Source organism: Geotrypetes seraphini, chromosome 16 (assembly GCF_902459505.1).
Source record: "Geotrypetes seraphini chromosome 16, aGeoSer1.1, whole genome shotgun sequence".
NCBI classification, from domain to species: domain Eukaryota; kingdom Metazoa; phylum Chordata; class Amphibia; order Gymnophiona; family Dermophiidae; genus Geotrypetes; species Geotrypetes seraphini.
The window spans coordinates 118,195-140,502 of NC_047099.1; the positions used below are offsets into that span (position 1 = coordinate 118,195).

Below are 22,308 nucleotides of genomic sequence, written 5' to 3' on the forward strand. Positions count from 1 at the left end.
CCTCTCTATACCCTTAATATGCTTCTAACTACCCAACAAATTCTAAAATGCTTCTAATTACCCAACATTTATCACCTTATGATCTCGACAACTCTTTGGTAATTCTTATTATCCAACATTTATCACCTTAAGATCTCGACAACTCTTTGGTACTTCTTAAATAACTATTATGACATCTCTTATGCTATTCCTGTAAACTTTTATGTAATTCTTGATAACTTTATGTAATCCGCCTTGAACTGCAAGGCATTGGCGAAATAGAAATTACTAATGTAATGTAATGTAATGTAATCCTCGGCTACTAGGAGTACCCAACAAATACAGTCTATAATTAAGGAAGAAACTAAGAAGACCAAAGCTGATGTTATCCATCTGGGAACAAAAGACCTGGCCAACAACTCCACACTTGCAGCTCAGAAAGCTTTTCGGGAGCTTGGTGAGGGTTTGAAACATTATTTACAATGTCCAATGTGGCAAGGACAAGAGGACATGGGCTGAAGCTAAGGGGGGACAAGTTCAGGACAAATATCAGGAAGTTCTGCTTCACGCAACGAGTGGTGGACACCTGGAATGCTCTCCCAGAAGAGGTAATTGTGGAATCCACCGTTCCAGGATTTAAGGGTAAGTTAGATGTACACCTCCTTATGAGTGGCATGAAGTGACATGGGTAAGGGTAAGCTAGATGCACTTCTCTTTACGAGAAGCTTAGAGCGATATGGCGACTAAAACTATGCCAGGGTACACCTGGCGGGGCCACCGCATGTGTGGATTTGCCGGACTTGATGGACCTAGAGTCTGTTCCGGAGATGGCGCTTCTTATGTTCTTCTTAAGACTGTAGCTTTTTCAAAAGTACTGCCTGCATATGGAAAGGCAGAGCAAACAGTTAATAGGTGGCTCAAAGCCTGGACTTCAATAGGAGGCTCAAAGCCTGGTGTCATCAAGAAGGTTTTAGGTACATAGCAGGATAGGGAAATACATGGAAAGACAAGAAGCTATATTGTATTGTAATTGCGGCTATCCTACATAATCTGCGTCTATTGTTTAGCAAGGGCCTCAACGCCCTGATCATGCAATTTGATATGAGCTCTGCCTTTGATCTAGTAGACCATGGGAAAATGCTACAATGCCTAGACGCTATTGGTATCCGGGATGAGGTGTTGAACTGGTTTCGTGGCTTCCTTACGTCCCGTACTTATCAGGTACGTTTCAATTATGATCTCTCTGATACCTGGAGCAATCCATCCGGTGTGCCACAAAGGTCACCGCTATCTCCATTGCTTTTCAATGTCTACATGTCCTCACTGGGTGCGCAATTAACCCAGCTGGGGATAAAATTATTCAGTTACGCAGACAACTTTACGATTATCATCCCATTTGCTAACTATCTCGGAAACTATTCCCAAAGCATCAGAAGCTATAAATTTGATGGAGCAATGGATGACTGACTTCAAGCTCAAACTTAATTCAGAAAAAATGAAATTTTTCGTTGCTTCACCACATCCGTTTGACACCAAAACACCACTATGCATTAATAAACTTAGTTACCCTATTCAGTCTACCATGAAGATACTGGGTATAACTCTGGATCAATGCCTAACCATGAAAGACCAGGTGGACTCCTTAATCAGAAAGGGTTTTTTCACTCTCTGGAAACTTACATCCATCAAATCATATTTTGATACGCCAGCATTCATAATCCTGGTACAATCCCTCGTACTAAGTCAACTTGATTACTGTAACATCGCCTATTTAGGAATTTCTCAAAAGAATATGCGACGTTTACAATTAATGCAAAATGCAGCAGTCAGACTAATCTTTGGGCTAAAGAAATTTGATCATGTGACACCTTACTACCGGCAGTTGCACTGGCTGCCGATGGAGGCACGCGTACAGTTTAAGTTCGCTTGCCTCTGCTTTAAAGTACTATACGGACTAGCCCCTAAATACATAACTGACCTTTTCTCCTTCTCAGCCAACAGACACAAGAGAAGCTCATATTCGAACTTCGTTTCCCCCCCAGTTAGAGGATGTAAACTGAAAAAACACCATGAACACCTTCTCTCACATCAGGCAGCATTATGGGGTAAAGATCTAGAACAATTGCTATCGCCCACTACTTATGAAGAATTCAGGAAATGCCTAAAAAAATATCTGTTCCTGAAATATCTACCAATATTCGAACATTCCAACAATAGTTATATGGGAGTTCAGAATCCACCAATTCTTACGAAATTGGCAATAGTGGTACTCTTCATTAATCTCCTCATAACTATTATGATATCTTTTTTATATATTTTTAAATATTTTTAAAACTTTTTTACTTTTATACTGTAACTTTTAAGAATCAAAGGGACTTATCTTATTGTCATTATCGGTTCCCCTTCCCGACGCGTTACTCGAGAGGGTTAAGAGGAGAGCGACGCGTCTGATAAAGGGGATGGAAACCTTTCATACGCTGAGAGATTGGAGAAACTGGGTCTCTTTTCTCTGGAGAAGAGGAGACTTAGAGGGGATATGATAGAGACTTACAAGATCATGAAGGGCATAGAGAGAGTAGAGAGGGACGATTCTTCAAACTTTCGAATAATAAAAGAACAAGAGAGCATTCAGAAAAGTTGAAAGGGGACAGATTCAAAACGAATGCTAGGAAGTTCTTCTTTACCCAACGTGTGGTGGACACCTGGAATGCGCTTCCAGAGGGCGTAATAGGGCAGAGTACGGTACTGGGGTTCAAGAAAGGATTGGACAATTTCCTGCTGGAACAAGGGATAGAGGGGTATAGATAGAGGATTACCGCACAGGTCCTGGACCTGTTGGACCGCCACGTGAGCGGACTGCTGGGCACGATGGACCTCAGGTCTGACCCAGCAGAGGCATTGCTAATGTTCTGTCTTACATTCTTGTTTAATTTCCTCTATCATTTCTGAGTCTGTCTCCTCCGTCTGTCCTGGGGATCGATAGTAAAGGCCAATTTTTGTGTCTGCGCCAGTGTCCAGGAATCTTGATCCAGAGGGACTCCAGCTTCTCTTTCCTTTCCGTCGTAGCCTCTCTAACAGATTCTACTCCTTCCTAAACATATAGAGCAATATCTCCACCTTTCTGCCCTACTCTATCTCTTCTGTATAGTTTATATCCCTGTAGTACTGTGTCCCATTGGTTTTCATCATTCCACCATGTTTCTGTTATGCCAATGATTTCCAGTTCATTGTGTCTTGCTATTCTCTCTAGTTCTCCCATTTTGTTTCTCAGACTTCTAGCATTTGTATACATACATTTGAGTTCCCTTTGTGTTACCTTCTTGGACTTTCTAAACTTAGCAGTCTCTACTGTTTCTTTCACGGTGTCCTTTTCTGCTCCTGCATTGTCTCCCTTATTTGCTTTGTGGTTGTCCCCTCCTGTGTCTGATTAGTTGTCCATAGCTCCTTCTTCGGGGCATCCTGTTTCCCGAGCCATCGACTGGTGGTCGACTGTCGGCTTTCCCCTGTCCTTTAGTTTAAAGCCTTCTCGATGACCCTCTTCATGTTGCCTGCCAATACTCTTGCTCCTTCTTTGTTGAGGTGTAGTCTGTTCTTTCTGTAGTATTTGCTTTTTTCCCCAGAACGCCGTCAAGTTGCGCACGAAATCAAAGCCTTCCTCATCGTACCATCGTCTCATCCAAGCGTTGATCGCTTGCAATTCCCCTTGTCTCTTTTCATCCGCTCTTGGTACTGGGAGGATCTCGGAGAAAGCCACCTTCACCTCCCTGATCTTCAGTTTTCTTCCTAGTGAGCGGAGCTGGCCTTTCATCTCTTCTCTGTCATACTTCCGTCCGCTCACATCGTTGGTTCACACGTGGATAAGCACAGCAGTGTCCTCTCCCCCTGCGCTGTTTATGATCCTGGAGATCCTGTTGGCCACATCCTTCACTCTTGCTCCAGGCAGGCAGGTGAAGATTCTATCCTCTCTCCCTCCTGCGGTGTGGCTGTCCACATGACGTATAATGGAGTCTCCTATGATGAACCCCATCTTCTTTATTCGGGGGTTTCTTGGGGGTCGTAAATCCACGTCCATGGTGTAGGGCCAATCTTCTTCCTACTGCAATATGCTTGAAGTTGTTTTCGGCTCTTTGTGTGGGGGGACGTCTTCATGCGTTCTCTCTCTTTCTCCTGGTGTACGGTCGTCCCTTATCTCGGCTTCAGTCTCTTCTGAATTTGTAGGGGTGTCTTCTCTCCTCTCGTCCAGGCCAGCTTCCTGGGTTGCTCGGATACAGTTCTCCAGCCCTGGGATCTCCACATGTTGCTGGTAAGCTTCCTCGATGAATCTTTCTAGCTCCTTGACCTCTTCGTTTGCACTGAACTCCACTAGAAACTTCTCCTGTTCGCGGATTCTATCTTCAAAGATGAGGAGTTCTTTTAGTTCCATCACTGTCTCCTCTAGTAGCAAGACTTGCTGTTTCAAGTTATCCAGCTCCATGCACCGACTGCAAATGTATGCCCGAATTCCCGAAGAGAGGTAGACATACATATTGCAGCCGGTACACCCCTGAGGTCAGACGGACCCCCAAACAGGGCCCACCCAAGCTCAATCCGGCACAAAAACGGGGACCAGGATCCCTAAACAAATTCCAACAGCCCTACCAAGAGATAGGTACAGCTCCTCACACCTGCTGAGACTGAAAGAAAACTGTTAGGAATAGGGGAAGGTACCTCTTGTGTACTATTCCAGTTTTCTTTCAGTCTCTACCTGCTGGTCATGATGAGATATATACCCGCTTGTAAGATTTCCTATATTAATCTGGAGAGTGCTAAAGAATAAATTTTTAAATAAATAAATAAATTTCCAAGTTGAGTCTTATTAGACCCAAAAAGAGAGAACATGGGCATAAACTGCAGTGTCTGATCAGTCTGTGGGTATTATTTCTGGGACCTGTGCAAATTCTGCATCTTTGTGGCATCATAATCTCAAGAAACTACCAGAGAATAGTTTGCAAGGCAGGGTACTAAGTCAGAGCCAAGAAGAAACCCAGTTGACAGGCAGGTTCCTAGACAGGGGTATTATGGGTAGCACTAAAGGCATTACATTACTGAAGTGTCAAAGAACTGGAATGGTTAAAAGCAATACCTTGTGTTGCACAATACGGATGAGGCTCTGCAGTGTCCGAGCACGCACAAAGGCATTGATATCATGCATATGTTCCTGCAGTGTGTCTAAGAACTGGTCACGTGTGTACCGTGCCATCTCTTCCAGCTCTTCCCCGTTTAGCACTTGGATTATCATCTCTGCCATGATCCCCAGCACTGCATTCCGCATGATGTAGCTCTAAAGGACAGGGCAAGTGAAGCCGTTAATATGCACATAAAGTGAACAGAATCTAATTACATGTTAAAGTCTACTTCTCTTGCACCTCTCCGTCCAGGTGACCCAGTAATACAGAAATATTGGGTAGCATCACAGCAGGGTTCTTCTCAGCCAGTTCTATTAGGAACACTGAATATGCTTTTACACCAGAGGTCTCCCGCACCAGCTCCTCCGGGCTCTTCTGTCCAATTTCTCTGAGCAACATGGGTGTGGAGAGAAAAGAGAAAGAGAAGTAAAACTAGGAATTCTATCTACAAACAAGAAGGCTGATGCAGAGATCAAGCAAGTGCCTATGGGAGGCTGGGGGGGGGTGAAAATGAGGACCGGGGGTCTAGAAGGGCCAGGAGGTGTGTTGATTGGTGGCAACAGTCCTTTACCTCATGATTTCCCCCACGATGGATTTCACTCCATATTCTGTGGCCCACAGACTCACCACCTGCACAAAGATGGAAGCCAGATGTTCAAAGTGTTGTAGCAGCTGGCAAATCTTTAGACTAGCACCTAGTGTAAAAGAAAAAGAAGACAAAAATATATATCAGCAAAGCACACAGAGTGAAGCCTCTTCCAGCATAAACAGTGAATTAATTAATGCCTTTACCATGTCTCTGGGTCCAGGATTAGAGGCAGAGATGGAACATTTCCTAGAAAATCATAGGAAGGAAAAAGTGCAAGAAAATAGGAAAATTGAAAATATAGAGGCTCATTTTCAAAGCACTTACACACACAAAGTATTATAGCAACTTATGGTACTTTTTTTTTTTCCAATTCTTTATTCATTTTTTCATCTTAAATCAAGTGCACAAATATTCTTTCAATTGAACTTATACATATCACTTGAAATTCTTATTATCATCTTACATACATAAATTTATTTCCTCCACCCCCCACCCTTTCCACAGATATTATAGTCAAAATATTATATAAATATTACATTCATAATTATTAATTAAATCTTTAATACAACTAAAAACCCGCCCTCCCTTCCCCTAATTATAAATATACTTTCAGTGTAAAAAGGCGTCTAATCTTTACAATAGTTTATCTATGGCCCCCAAATCTTTTTATAATTATTATAATTCCCTTTTTGCATGGCAATTGTTCTTTCCATTTTGTATATATGACACAACGAATTCCACCAGAAAGTGTAATTAAGTCTAGAATAATTGTAATATGTTGAATGGCAACTCCTGTCATTATCAATAAAAGTTTATTATTTTTTGATGAAATTTGACTTTTTATTCTCATTGACGTCCCAAATAGAATAGTGTCATATGATAGAGCTACATGGTTTTCTAATAAAGAATTAATTTGAGACCAAATTGATTTCCAAAATGCCATGATACAGGGACAATAGAATATTAAGTGATCTAAAGTCCCTACTTCCAGATTACAATGCCAGCATCTATTAGACTTAGAGCTATCCAACTTTTGTAATCTAACTGGGGTCCAAAATGCTCTATGTAACAAAAAGAACCAAGTTTGTCTCATAGATGCTGACACTGTACATCTCATTCTCCAAGACCAAATTCGTGGCCATTGAGAAACTTATGGTACTTTGTGTGTCTAAGTGCTTTGAAAATAAACTCCAAATTATTGTGCTTCAGTAATGCTATAAAGAAAGTAAGTAAAAAAAAGGAGAAATTAGGTTCTTACCTGCTAATTTTCTTTCTTTTAGTCTCTCTAGACCGGCTCACCATGACCAGCAGGTGGAGAAAGACAAACCTTTGGCTGTAGAACAGCCTTACTGGGTCAGACCAATGGTCCATCAAGCCCAGTAACCCGTTCTCACGGTGGCCAATTTAGGTCACTAGCACTTGGCCAAAACCCAAAGATTAGCAACATTCCATGCTACCGATCCAGGGCAAGAAGTGGCTTCCCCCATGTCTTTCTCAATAACAGACTATGGATTTTTCCTCCAGAAAATTGTCCAAACCTTTTTTAAAATCAGATACGCTATCTGCTCTTACCACCACCTCTGGCAATGCGTTCCAGAGCTTAACTATTCCCAGAGGGTCATAAGGAGAGCGCACTAACACAAGCAGGACCAGATTGAGATCCCAGGTTCAAACCAAAGGCCGCACCGGAGGCCGGAGTAATTTGGCCGCCCTCAAAAAGCGAATCACATCCAGAGAAGAAGTCAAATGCCAACCATGCAGCAAACCACGATATGCAGACAAAGCCGCAAGCTGTACCCGGAGGTAAGACCAGGCAAGGTCCCTGTCCAAGCCATCCTGCAAGAATTCCAAGAAGTGAGGCAAAGAGGCTCGAACAGGAACCATGTCACGAACAGCACGCCAATCCTCAAAGATACGCCAAACTCGCACATAAGCCAGCAAAGTGGAAAGTCTCCAGGACCCCAAGAGAGTGAAGATCACTTTATCTGAATAATCTTTCTTACCTAGGCACTCCTTTTTAAAAGCCAGGCTGTAAGACAAAAAGGGCCCCGAATTGAACACTGGAATGGGGCCCTGCGTCAGAAGTTCTGGCGAGAGGGGCAGTGGAAGATGATCTGCCACAAGAAGACGAACAAGATCCGTATACCACAGACGCCTGGACCTGTCTGGAGCCACCAGGATCACATGGCGGGGGTGCCAAGCAATGTGAAGGACTCTGATCACCATCGACAACGGGGGAAACATGTACAGAAGGCCCTCCGATGGCCAAGGCTGCACCATAGCATCCATCCCCTCGGCCTCAAGATCCCTGCACCGACTGAAGAGCCACTCTCTGGGATCCAACACGTGACGACCAAGGAAGTCCACTTGAGGGAAGCCAAATTATCTAGAAGATGAGACCCTGCCCAGGCCATGGGCAGACATTCCTCCGGCGCCAGCAGACAACTCCTGGTTCCTCCCTGACTGACGTAGGCCACCATGGTATTGTCTGAGAGAACCCAAACTGACTTGCCCGTCAACAACATCTGGAAGGCTAGCAATGCCAACCGGATGGCTCAGGTCTGAATAACATTGATCGACCAAAACACTTCCTTCGGAGATCAGCTGCCCTGAGCTGAGCGACTAAGACACTGAGCTCCCCATCTGAGCAGACTGGCATCCAGGAGAAGCACTGTCCACTGGGGATAATCCAGATTCACTCCCTGCAGCAAAATGGAACAATGTAGCCACCAACTGAAGCTGCATACTAAAACAGGCGCATGTGAGCCTGAGCCCACCAGACCACGTCCAGGAAGCATTAACATTTAGTGCGTGCTAAATCGGCTAGCACACCTTAGTAAAAGACCCCCTTAGATTTTCTTAAAAATGTTCTTTAGCCCATTAAGGAACAAGATGCCCTTAATAATGTGGACCGTAAAGATATGATATGCATTTTTATTTGATGGTATTATTTCCTGGTTTTGCTTGTAATTTCTTTTGAGATGTACAGTCAACTCCACCTAAGTGCACGTCGGTTAAGCGCACGCTTCGGTTATCCGCAGCCTACCACCATGGTCCCGTTTTTTTTACATTAAAATTAATGGACGAAAACTCTGGATAATTGCAATTCTGATAAGCACACAATCCGCTTATGCACACTGATGTGATAGGTCCCACCTATATTCGTTCACTCCGGATAAAAGTAATCACGTTCTCACGTGGATGAGTCACGTGTTTTGGATCAGCAGTCTAGGCATGGCCAGGTGTTCGAACTTTCAGAACTACATGATGGCGTCACGTGGAGAAAAATCTTTGACTTTGGCTGAATGTGTCCCACATGCTGGTTAAAGTCATTGTCTTAACGTGTCGATGTCTTAAAGAGACTTGACCAACAAGAGAGTCTGTTCTCTACTGCAAAACATTACAGCGTTCTGAAGACCACCCTGTTAATAGGCCTTCACCAACTGACCTCACGACAACCCAATATGCTGGTATAAGTAATATATATTTTATTAACAATCAATAACAGGTTACAAGAACAAATTTCTTCAGCATATAGAACCAACAGATAATATACTTCAAGCGCTTGAGTATACCTGAATGTCAGTCCTCCAGAAGTTATCAAAAGAATGTCCTTTATATATTTTTGACAGCCTGAGACCATGTTGATAGATATTACATTTATAGTTTCTATTAGTTACTTACAATTGTCTTTTCACATTTCACTTATGGATAACATTTTTACTTTTCTGAGTCATATTGCATGTGACGTCCTGTTTACCAAAAAGGCGACTAATTCCCACATATGTCTTTTTAATATCAAGGTCATCAATTTCTAAGCAAGGCCTGCCCATTCCAGGACTTCTCTTGCATAGTAGTCAATTTTATATTCTTGGTCAAAGTATGTGCTAATCTCCTTCTGTTCTAATGCTGGAAATATCCACTCTCACAAGTACACTTCCCTTTTGTATGGTACTCAGCAGATGTGAAAGGATAAGTTTCGCTTGAGTTGCTTATTTCAGCAGAAACATAGATTGTGTGTGTGAGATGACAGTTTAGGGTGTTTTCAGGCCTGTAAAAATGTATTGCCATATTTCTATTACTCTGGGGATTTCAGGGGGGTCTATCTACAGTATCATGGAGGTCTTACCTTCTTCACCTGTACAGGCCTTTCTTCTCCCCTTCCTCATTTCATCCCAGCCAGATTTCTCAGATTTACAAAAAAAAGCAAGCCATATTGAAAGACTGGCAAAACAGCAGCAATCCTACTAGGAAACGGAAAAAATTTGGGAAGGCTGGAGATGTTGAACAGGTGTTGCTGCGATGGTTTGCTGAAGCTAGAAATCATCAACTGCCAATCAGTGGGCCTCTGTTGATGGAGAAAGCAGCACAGCTATCCAAAGAACTGGGCGTAGAAGACTTCAAAGCAACAAACGGATGGCTAAAGAGGTGGAAAGTTCGTAACTGCATAAAATTTAAGCAGCAGCATGGCGAAAAACAAGACGCGGATGAGTTTGGTGCAGAAAGATGGGTCATGGAAGTGTTGATATCAGTCATTGGTGGATATGAAACATGTGACGTTTTCAATGCCAATGAGATGGACCTGTACTGGGGTGCCATCCCTGATGGAACATTAGCTTTCAAACACAGTGAAACTGTTGGTTTCAAGGTGCCAAAGGAACGATTGATATTGCTGCTCAGTTGCAATATGGACGGTAGTGAAAAGCTTGAGCCACTGGTGATTAGGAAAAATCAAAATTCTCGGTGCTTCAAAAACATTAAACGCCTGCCTGTTGAATATGAAAGCAACAAAAACGCATGGATGACGGCAACACTGTAGATTGAATGGTTGCAGAAGCTTGTCAATCTGATGAGAAAGCATAGGAGGCACATTGTAATTCTGTGTGATAACTGTGCAGCACGCAGCAATGATGTAAGACTAACCAACATCAAACTCGTGTTTCTGCCATCAAACACAACATCTTTGATCCAACCGATGGACCAGGGGATAATCGCCAACTTCAAACGTCATTACAGGTCGCTCATCTTAAGATATGTGATGGCAGTGATCGATGCAAGCACGGAATCCAGCCCACGAGCTGCTCAGCTCACGAGAAAAATGACTGTGCTCGATTCTCTTCAGATGGTACGGGAGGCGTGGAGTCGAGTCTCATCATCAACGATTTCAAATTGCTATCAACGGGCGAGCTTCGTTCACGCATCTGAGACAAATGAAGCTGACACTTCGTTCATTTAACTCCCAGTTGGACTCTCACCACAAGAGTTTGAGCTATATGTCGCCATTGACAACGATGTGCCCACATCATCTGATAGCACTAATTCCAATATCTGTACAATAATAAAGGACACTGCAGATAACCAAGAGTCTGTTGAGAACGGAGATACTGCTGCAGTCATCACAACTAATGAAACACCCACAGAGATTTTTTCCTTCTCGGATGCGCTGAAGTCCTTACACACGCTACATTGTTATCTAGAGATAAATGGATGTCACGACTATGAACAGTTTTACAGCATCAGTAGTCAGATACACAGCCTGAATCTTGCAATCTGCGTGCAGAAAACAATGACTGATTATTTCAGTAGAATATTGGTTTAAAAAAGGTTTACAGTGTATCGCATTAGACAGAACAGTGCTCTTTCTAATACTGAACCGTGTTAAATTGTGTGTTTTCTGCTGAATAAAAGTTTTATTGCATTTGACTACAGCGTACTGTGATTTTTCATGACTAAAAAGTGGTACTCTGATTAAGTGCACGTCGCAGTCCGGTCCAGAGGGCTTGCACTTAAATGGAGTCGACTGTATAATAAATCAATAAAAAAATTTTTTTAAAAAAGCGGAGGAAGTGATGTCACCAGCACGAATGGACGCTTGCTAGGTGAGTTTCATTTGGGCACGAGCTAAAATCTCCTTATTAGCTGCGCAATTGAGCTTGCACTCTCTCCTGACGAGTTTGTGTAGTGTGAGAGAGTGCTCCGGCTATGGCGTCTCGTAAACGGCTTCCGGGAGAAAAAGCAGGGCAGCAAACTTTGGAGCAGACGCTCGGCAGGGGTGCACGTGGTGACTCAGCCATGGAAGATGACGGCAGCGGGGCTGCGCTGTCGGTGGTGGGCCCGTCTTCCCCGGCGGCATCGGGATCGGACATGGGGTCTTCGGAGCCACTGACCAAGGCCGACATGCAGCACTGGATTCAGTAAGTGAAATCCGAAATTGCAGCTATGGCGATGCAGGTCCGGGAGACGGTACAGGAATTGAGATTGGATCTTATTCAGGTGGGCTCTCGAGTGGATATTGTAGAGACCCGGCTGGACTCGTGTGAGGCGACTGTGACGGGAGTGCAGCGGAAAGATGCCGGAGTTGAATACCAATTCCTGCTTGATAAGGTTGAGGATCTGGAGAACCGCACCCGTAGGAATAATTTGCGGGTGCGGGGGCTCCCGGAGGTGTCCGAGTACAGGGATGTTCGAGATGCTGTGCTATGTCTGCTGCATTGGCTGCTTCAGGATGATTCTTTGGATCGGGGTATAGAACGGGTGCATCGAGCTTTGGGCCCTTGGCTCTCTGATCAGCCAAAGGATGTGGTGATTTGCTTGCAGAGCTTTGTGACCAAGGAGCGGGCCTTGCGGAGGGCCAGGGATCTGGGCACAGTGACCTGGGAGGGCCACCGCCTAGAATTCTACCAAGACCTGGCGGCCAGCACTTTCAGAAGAGGTGCGCCTTCCGGGAGGTCACTAAGCTCTTCAGCGTGGCAGTTTCCGCTACCGTTGGACCTATCCTTTTGGTGTGGTTATCACCATCAATGGAGTACACACCAGAGTCACCTCGGTGTGGGAGGACCGTGCCCTGTTGCAGAATGCAGGCATTGAGGTGCCCAAGGCTTTGGGCCCGGACCTGGGGAGATTTCAACTAAAAAAACGCCCAGGAAAAACGAAGGGAAACACGATAAATGGCTATTTTACAATTTTACAGGTGGGGGGACCAAGGCATGCAGGGAAACCACCCAAAGCCCCAATTTCAGCACCCCTCCCAAAATCGCCAAACTCTGTAACTCACAGACACCACAGATACATGTGCTGCAATGCATTTCAATGGCAGCCAGCAATACACAGTGCAAGCATAGGGAAATCAGTACCTCAGGAGCTGATTAAACTGGATTTTTCAGATCTTCTAACCGCTTCACCTTCCCTGTCACCACAGATCATGACCACCAGGACCCATCAGGGGAATTAAGGAAGACACGTGGTCTGGTTCCGATCCTGGCGTACCTCCACAGAATCGCAGCAGCCTGCGCTCTACCCCTTTTAGGACGAACCAGGGAAGAGATGGCTCCCGATCTCAGCGACCCGATCCAATCTGCAGGCTGTCTAGAGGCCTTACTGCTGTTCAAGATTACAGAGCACCCTGCAGAAGCAGACAATCTTTAAGGAAAAGTCTGTGATCTCCCGCCGAAGGAACACTCTGAGTGAATCCGCAGCACTTGGGCAATACTCGCAGCACCGAAGAAAATAAAAGACTAGTAATTGAGAAATAAAATCATGAGCAAAAGAAACTAGAAGTTCTCAGCATAGGCTGCAGAAATAAACTGAACTTCAAGGGGAGTGTGGCACAGGTGACATCGCAGAGGGGGGTTGGTTTTATTTTTTAAGTTCTGCATCCAAGGCTAGAATAGATGCACTATCTGAGAGTTCAGCCTCCTGAGGGATTGTACAAGAAATTCCCATTGTAGGGTAGCAGAAAAACAGAATGCAAGCCTTTACAGAGAGGCCTTAAAAAGGAAGTCTGGTCCTAAAAGAATTAGGATAGTTTATACAGAAGTTATAAGGATAGGAAAAGTGAAACACTGCCACCTGCTGGGTTTAAAAATTGGGCTTAGCATTGGCAAATTTAGGATTTCAAGGTAAAGTGACGTGATGTATCCTTTGTATTTTAAAGTATGGTAATTATTACAATGACTAGTTGTTTAGTCCGTTACATTAACGGGTGCTAGCAGCCCTTCTCCCTTATTTTTACCTCCTCCCTGTCCAGCAACACCTCCCCCCCCTTTTCCCTGCTCCCCCCATATAGCAGTAGCCCTTCTCCTTTTATCTCCCCCTGTCCAGCAGCACCCCTCCCATTCCCTCCTCCCCCTGTGCAGCAGTAGCTCTTCTCCTTTATGTCCTGCTCCCCCCCCTGTCCAGCAGTAGCCCCAGGAAAAGAGTGAGGATCACAGGACCAAAGCTTTTACTCCAATCCTCTTGATGCCTGACATCCAAGTAGGGGAAATCCACTCTCCCCACCTCCTTGCTCCTGCTGCACTTCCTCCTCGGCTATACACACGCGCACACACACACTTACATACAGCTCTCCGGCTCCTCGCGCCCCTCCTCCACCTTCCACTTCTTTGGCGGGGGCCAACGTTTTCTTTATTTTGTTTTCTTTTCACGTGTTCCTCCATCACGGAAAAACAGCACTACCGGCCAACTTAGTCCCTTGCCGCCCCCTTCCCGCGGTCCCAACAAACGTCCTTACTCCAGCAGGAGCCGCAGCACTCTAAACATGCTGCTTGGCGGCCTGCTACTGCCCTGATTTGCTCTGCCCGTGTCGGCCCCTGCTGGAGTAAGGACGTTTGTTGGGACCACGGGGCGGGAAGAGAAGAGGAGCGGCGGCAAGGAACTAAGGGAGCCGAAGGTAGGGTGGGATGGGAGGCTGAACAGGGGTTCGGGTGTGCCGGGGAGAGGAACGAAGACGACGCCGACGACCGGAGAGAGAGAGAGCCACTGCAGCGTCTCTGAAATTGAAAAAAACTTCGGTCTTGACTTTTTTTTTTTTTAGTTGAAAGACGCGGCGGTGGCTCCTCTCATGATCCCCACCTGCGTCGGAAGTCCGACGCAGGTGGGGATGGTGAGAGTAGCCACCGCCGCGTCTTTCAAAGAATCGTAAGCCGCGCATGCGCACTTCCTATATGTCGCTACAGCTCACGGAAAAGCGGCGCACACTTAGGAACTGCGCATGCGCGGCTTACCATTTTATTATATTAGATGTCAGATTAGGTATAATCCTTTGGAAAGCAGAAAATTTGTTAACGTGTATGGCTCTCCCCAGACATGAATGGCATTAACAAACATGAATTCGATTACACGGCTTTTTTTCATGGCTGTTGATTTGAATTCATAGAACGGACTCCCTTGCCCAGTCATATTGGGAGAGGAAACCCATTCTGGTAATTCTTTTGGCCCCGCAGTTCAAGTCTCCCAGACTGTTTTGAACAGTATTAATGTGTGAAAAGCCATGCATCCAACAGTTAAAGCTCTCTCTACAAGGTGGTTAAAAGGTCCCCAGAAAACCTAGGGAACATTATGCCTAAGTTTCCAAGTTTATTTAAAAATTTGATAAAATCGCTTTTCAGAATTTCAGAGCGATGTACAATACAATGGGAAGACAAACAATTTATTAGGGAGACAGAGACATACTTCGGACAAGGTACAGTAAGACAAGAGGAAAATAATGGGAGGAACTACAATCAATATAGGAAAGAGAACGACAAAGGAGTAAAACATAAGGGAATAACATTACAGAGATAAGGCCTTGGCTGAATTGAGCTTCGAAGTCAAACATTGACCCACTGTCCCTGACAAAACATACCATCTTTCCAAAATATTTACTATTCTAGGATAATCCTGAAATTATGCTACTGATTTTAAGAAGCTGAATTCAATATGGAATATTTTTATATAGTTTTAGAAACATACATTATTCCTTTTTCCTGACCTAAATTCCCCCCCCCTTCCACAAACACCCATAGGTCACTCACTCAACATGTGACTATAGCGTTTCACCAGCACTCCTAGCAGGTGTGCAACAGCATCACGCACGGGTCTGTTCTTCACTTGGGCGATAGTCTGGTTCTCTAGGATCTTATAGCAGGAGCTAGACACCATACTGCAGAAGACAAACAGGGAGAGAAATTAAATAAAATGAAGGCAGACAAACAAGTGTGATCATCAGAGATGGAGGGCGAAAGAAACAGAGTCACAAACACTTGAAAACTGCCCTTTGAATTCATGGTAAAAGTACTTAAGCCTTTACGCCAGAAAAGAAGAGGCACAAACTTTAAGCAGGCTTTCATGGGAAAATTTGGTCTATACCTGTTAATTTTATTTCCCTGAGTCCAACCAGACCAGTACAGAATACATTGGATGTAACAAAGCAATCGTTAACACAGGTGGAAAAACGAGGATTTTGGTGCCAAAACAGTGGACCAAAAGTTACCTCATTCCCATTACCAAAGTCTAGCCAGTACAGCTTGGCAAAATAGAGGTCTAGGCTGTGGTTCTGCAAATATCCATAGAAATATGATGGCAGATAAAGGCCAAATGGCCCATCTAGTCTGCCCATCCGCAGTAACCATTACCTCTTTCTCGGAGAGATCCCATGTGCCTATCCCAGGCCCTCTTGAATTCAGACAGTCTCTGTTTCCACACATCTACCACCCTTTCTGTAAAAAAGTATTTCCTCCGATTACTCCGTAGCCTATCACCTCTTAACTTCATTCTATGCCCTCTCATTGCAGAGTTTCCTTTCAAATGAAAGACTCAACTCATGCACATTTACATTATGTAGGTATTTAAACATCTCTATCATATCTCCCCTCTCCCACCTTTCCTCCCCATACACCTTATCACAAAGACCACACACCATTTTAGTAGCTTTCCTCTGGACCGACTCCATCCTTTTTATATCTTTTTGAAGGTGCGGCCTCAAGTTTCAAGTTTATTTAAAATTTCTTATACCGTCTAATCAAATCTTCTAAGTGGTGTACAAAAATGTTAAACCCATCTATTAACTAAAATACAGTTTAAAAACACACAACAGCACTAGAGAAAATACTAACTTTAAAAGTCAAAAAAAATTTTTCAAATAAAGACAAAAGGGAAAGAAGGGCTGGAACTACAATATGTAAAGAAAAAGAAAACATGTAAGGGGAAAAAAACAATAGGGAGGGGAGCAGGTAGTAAGAATCCTTCTAGTGTAAATATCCTTTAAGGATTTTAAAAATTTTTATCTTTTATGAGTCTGCTTGTATTGGACTTACTTGTTTTTAACCCCACCCTTTTGTGTTTTTTTTTTTGTTTTTTTTGTTTTTATTTATTTATTTATCATTTTCAAACTTATATCAAGCATATTAACTTGTAAAGAAAGAAGTTTAACATATGAACAAATTCCATCAGGTTGACATTAAGACAACGGAAAAGAAAAAATATATGTTAACTTTACTCAAGTCCTACAATAGGATCCAAGATTAACAAAATGCGAGAAAATTAAGAAAATAGTCAATGATATAAAACTGTAGAGCTGAGGGCTAATGCCTATATTAATCTAAAGAGCTAATGTTCTTCCTTCAGACGACATAATGCCAAGAAATTAGTTAGCTGAAAAGGTTCATAGAAGACATACTTAATCTCACGGTGATTCACTATACACTTGCAAGGGTGCCTTAAATAAAATGTAGCCCCTAAAGCTAGAACACCTGGTTTCAAAAGAAGAAATTTGCGTCGGCGCTTCTGCGTCTCACGTGAGAGATCGGGAAACATCTGGATTTTAAGTCCATGAAATTCTTTTTGTCTGTTTTTAAAGAATAGTCTCAAAATCCATGCCTTATCTGGCTGAAGAGCCACCGTTAAAATTAATGTCGCTGGAGTTGCCATTTCTTTATCTGATGTCTCAAGTAAAGTTGAAACATCTAATACCTCTGAGTTGTTAATCACGTGATACTGAACTTGATTTTTTGTAGGCAAATAGTAAACCTGAGAGAATGGAGGTAGACATTCCTCCGTAACTCCCAGTATTTCCCTTAAATATCGTTTAACCATTTCTCTAGGGGACACCATAGCGACCCTTGGGAAATTAATCAATCTTAGGTTGTTACCACGAGCGTTGTTTTCCAAAGACTCAATTTTTCTCCTAAGATTTGTATTGTCTTTAATTAATGTCTCTTGAATATTTTTGAAAGATATCAAGTCCTGTTCCATTTTTCCACTAGTTACTTTAGACGAAAGCATATCATTTTGAAGTTCTTTTATCTCTTTTGTTTGTTCAATTAGTTTCCCTTCTATATATTGAAAGTGGGGACTTATGGCTTTACCAAGGTTAGCCACAAGATCCCATAATGATTCCAGGGTCACTTCAGTGGGTTTAATTATAGGGATTTCTCCTTGGTTAGTGAAAAAAATGCTCACCGTCAGTTAAAACTGCTTGGCATTTTCCCTTCTGGGCATGTCCTTCACAGCGTTGATATTGCCTTGGTCTCCTTAATGGGGCTTTCCTGCCAAAATTCCCCATCTCCCAGGCTCTCTGCTGATAAACTTGCCTCCAGAGGAGGGGACAATCCAATCCATGGGGTTTCCCCACTCTGTGGAGAGCTTGTGGTCCGAGGCTGTGAGGGCGGTGCTCTAGCGTCAGGGCTGAGGGTGGTGTCCAGCCCAAGAAGAATCGCTGCGGTCCCGCCTTCTCTCAGCGTCTCCAGCGGGCTTACAATTGACGCCGGTGGGGCACTTTGCATCCTCCTCAGCAGTTCATCTATGGTACCGGCCGAGGTTCCTCCGGTGTGCCGAGAGGCAGCAGCGGCACTCCGTCCTCGTCTCTTCAGCATTCCTGTGAGTAATAACCCCACTCACCGAAAATTCCTTATATCGAACAAATTCTGAGGAGCGTTCCTCAGCACTACTAGTGTGCGGCCATCTTGGATCCCAACCCTTTTGTTTATACCTTTATATCTTACTTTTCTTTAATCATTGTAATTCTCCCCTTTTTTCTACTCGTACCCATTTGTCTAATCGTGAATGTTTATTTTGTTAAGGTTATGTTAAATTGTATTATCTGTTTTTACCCTATTTTAAAATGTATAACCACCTTGAAATAAATGATAAGATGGTATATCAAATTTTTAATAAACTTGAAACTATTAGGTCGTCCTTAAAAGGACAGTTAGGCCTGTCCCGCAGGTCCATAGGGCCAAAGAGTTGGAGAATCTTGGCCACCCTCCAACGAAGAGCCCATGGTTGCAAAGTCGCACAACAGGAACACGACTCAGCGCGGTGCTCTGCACCCAGGCACTCCACACACCAACGATGAGGGTCGGTGATGGAGATAACCCAGTTGCACTTAGTACAGTTTTTAAATCCGGAACGAGGCTGGGACATAAGAAAAAATACGGCCCGCGAGGCCAGGCGTCCAGAGTAAGACCGGGTAACCTGGTCAAAAATATACAAACTGAAAAAAAACCCGAAAAAGAAAGGTAAACAAAGACGGGTGCACAGCGACTCAACTGAAAGTTTCAAGTTTCAAGTTTTATTAAATTTGATAAATCGCTTATTACATACTAAGCGAGTAACAATTAAAAATATATTATATACAACCATAAGAAAGGGGGGAAGAAACCATTAACAGACAATATAGACAAACTGAAGTACATAAGGAAGGAACAAAGGTGGGTAAAAGTTACAAATTGCAGTTTCTCTAGAAAGAAGAAAACAAAAATCTAGTGGGGGGAAAAATGGTAGGATAGGAAACTAACCAAACAAGCCACGGTGCAAGAGGGACAACGAGATTGCGTGAAGTAAGGGAGCAGTGCTTCTGGCTTCGCAGAAAACAGAGAACTGAGGACACGCTGAGGAGACGCATGCCCTAGACTGGGCGGGAGGGGCACACGCGCATGCGCGGGCCAATCGCAAGCTTGAAGGTCTTCAAGCAAGTCTGCTTGCGAAAATGTCCACTAGGGGGCTCCGTCGGTGACGTCACCCACATGTAGAAAATATGCTGCCTGCTTGTCCTGGGATAAAAATCGCCAGGACCGGATGGTATACATCCCAGGGTACTAAAAGAACTCAAACATGAAATAGCTGACCTGCTGTTAGTGATCTGTAACCTGTTGATAAAATAGTCTGTAGTACCTGAAGATTAGAGGGTGGACGATGTTACGCCGATTTTAAAAAGGACTCCAGGGGAGATCTGGGAAATTACAGACCAGTAAGCCTCACTTCAGTGCCAAGTAAAATGGTAGAAACAATTATAAAAAATAAAATTGTGGAACACGTAGACAAACATGATTTAATGAGACGGAGTCAGCTTGGGTTCAGCCGAGGGAGATCTTGCTTCACAAATTTGCTTTATTTCTTTGAAGATGTGAATAAACATGTGGATAAAGGTGAGCCAGTCGATATAGTGTATCTAGATTTTCAGAAAGCATTTGATAAAGTTCCTCATGCGATGCTCCTGAGAAAATTAAAGTGACATAGGATAGGTAGCAAAGTTCAGTTGTGGATTAGGAATTGGTTATCGGATAGAAAACAGAGGGTAGAGTTAAATGGTCATTTTTCTCAATGGAGGAGAGTAAACAGTGGACTATTCTTTTTGTTCACAGGTTCATAAGTCTTTTTCCAGAATAGATTATATTTTTATTTCAACTCAATTAGTTCAACAAGTGCTTAAAGCTTCCATAGATTCAATCATTTTATCTGATCATGCGGTTATATGGATTGAACTTCAAATAGATCAACAGGAATATAATAGACCTGTTTGGAGATTTGATAATACAATGCTTGCAGATACAAAATTTTATCGAGGATTGTAAATCACAAATTAGTGAATTTTTTCTGTTTATTTTATCAGAGGATAGTTCTATGGAAAATTTATGGGATGCCTTTAAGGCTATCATGAGCGGCTCTATCATTTCATATTCTGCTTATATTAGAAAACAATTTAAAAAGCAATTTTCAGAATTTGAAAAAGAAATGAAAATTTTGGAATCTAAATTGATTAACAAATGGAAACATAATACGTTGCAGGATCTTTTAAAAATAAAAAGTAAATATAATGAACTATCTTCAAAATTAATTAGGAAATATATTTTCTCCAAACAAACATTGTATTATGGAAATTCTAATAAGGCGGGAAGACTATTGGCAAGCTATATTAAAGCTAAAAAAAGAAGGAATAACATTATGACAATTAAGGATGATAAAGGAGTTATACAAAATCAGATTGGGAAAATATTAAATCAATTTCTAACTTTTTATAAAGATCTGTATTCCTCCGAGCCTTATGTGGACAGGGAAAAGGATGGATTAGAATTTTTAAATTTAATTATTGGACCTAAGGTTCCGGTTCATATAAAAAGAAGTTTAGAAATGCCGATATCTCTAAAAGAATTAGAAACAGCGTTGAAATCTCTTAGAGTTGGATCCGCTCCAGTAATGGTTTTACCGTAGAATTTTATAAAGCATTCCAAATTCTTCTTTTACCTCATTTGTTAAATTTATATCAGTCACAACTTACTAAGGGTTGTATTACAGGTACTATGGCTGAATCATTAACTATTGTTTTGCCTAAGCCAAATAGAGATCCTACTTTGGTTTCAAACTATTGGCTTTGCGCTTAGCCAAGACTCTCCCTTATATTCAGCAACACAGCCGACCTCGGGCCGCGTGGGAGCCCTGCTCCGCCCCCGAAAACACAGCGACACCTCTTCTAACTTAAAAGCAGCTCCTCTGCCACCGGGAGCTGCTTCAGCAACACAGCCGACCTCGGGCCGCGTGGGAGCCCTTGCTCCGCCCCCCGAAACCACAGCGACACCTCTTCTAACTTAAAAGCAGCTCCTCTGCCACCGGGAGCTGCTTCAGCAACACAGCCGACCTCGGGCCGCGTGGGAGCCCTTGCTCCGCCCCCCGAAACCACAGCGACACCTCTTCTAACTTAAAAGCAGCTCCTCTGCCACCGGGAGCAGCTTCAGCAACACAGCCGACCTCGGGCCGCGTGGGAGCCCTGCTCCGCCCCCGAAAACACAGCGACACCTCTTCTAACTTAAAAGCAGCTCCTCTGCCACCGGGAGCTGCTTCAGCAACACAGCCGACCTCGGGCCGCGTGGGAGCCCTGCTCCGCCCCCGAAAACACAGCGACACCTCTTCTAACTTAAAAGCAGCTCCTCTGCCACCGGGAGCTGCTTCAGCAACACAGCCGACCTCGGGCCGCGTGGGAGCCCTGCTCCGCCCCCGAAAACACAGCGACACCTCTTCTAACTTAAAAGCAGCTCCTCTGCCACCGGGAGCTGCTTCAGCAACACAGCCGACCTCGGGCCGCGTGGGAGCCCTTGCTCCGCCCCCCGAAACCACAGCGACACCTCTTCTAACTTAAAAGCAGCTCCTCTGCCACCGGGAGCTGCTTCAGCAACACAGCCGACCTCGGGCCGCGTGGGAGCCCTGCTCCGCCCCCGAAAACACAGCGACACCTCTTCTAACTTAAAAGCAGCTCCTCTGCCACCGGGAGCTGCTTCAGCAACACAGCCGACCTCGGGCCGCGTGGGAGCCCTGCTCCGCCCCCGAAAACACAGCGACACCTCTTCTAACTTAAAAGCAGCTCCTCTGCCACCGGGAGCTGCTTCAGCAACACAGCCGACCTCGGGCCGCGTGGGAGCCCTTGCTCCGCCCCCCGAAACCACAGCGACACCTCTTCTAACTTAAAAGCAGCTCCTCTGCCACCGGGAGCTGCTTCAGCAACACAGCCGACCTCGGGCCGCGTGGGAGCCCTGCTCCGCCCCCGAA

The 22,308-nt window shown here is 44.0% G+C and overlaps 1 protein-coding gene across 1 annotated transcript in view; it reads right to left on the minus strand.

Moving 5' to 3' along the window:
* The window catches only part of NCAPD2 (non-SMC condensin I complex subunit D2), a gene marked incomplete at its 3' end in the record, with an annotated part of 162,759 nt that overhangs the window by 115,896 nt on the left and 24,555 nt on the right, over positions 1 to 22,308 (minus strand). Inside the window, exons 6-9 of the mRNA XM_033924539.1 lie at positions 15,525 to 15,652; positions 5,716 to 5,839; positions 5,385 to 5,532; positions 5,102 to 5,299 (exon numbers count right to left, since the gene is read on the minus strand). Coding sequence (XP_033780430.1) covers positions 5,102 to 5,299; positions 5,385 to 5,532; positions 5,716 to 5,839; positions 15,525 to 15,652 — 598 coding nt within the window. The remainder of the gene's footprint in view (positions 1 to 5,101; positions 5,300 to 5,384; positions 5,533 to 5,715; positions 5,840 to 15,524; positions 15,653 to 22,308) is intronic.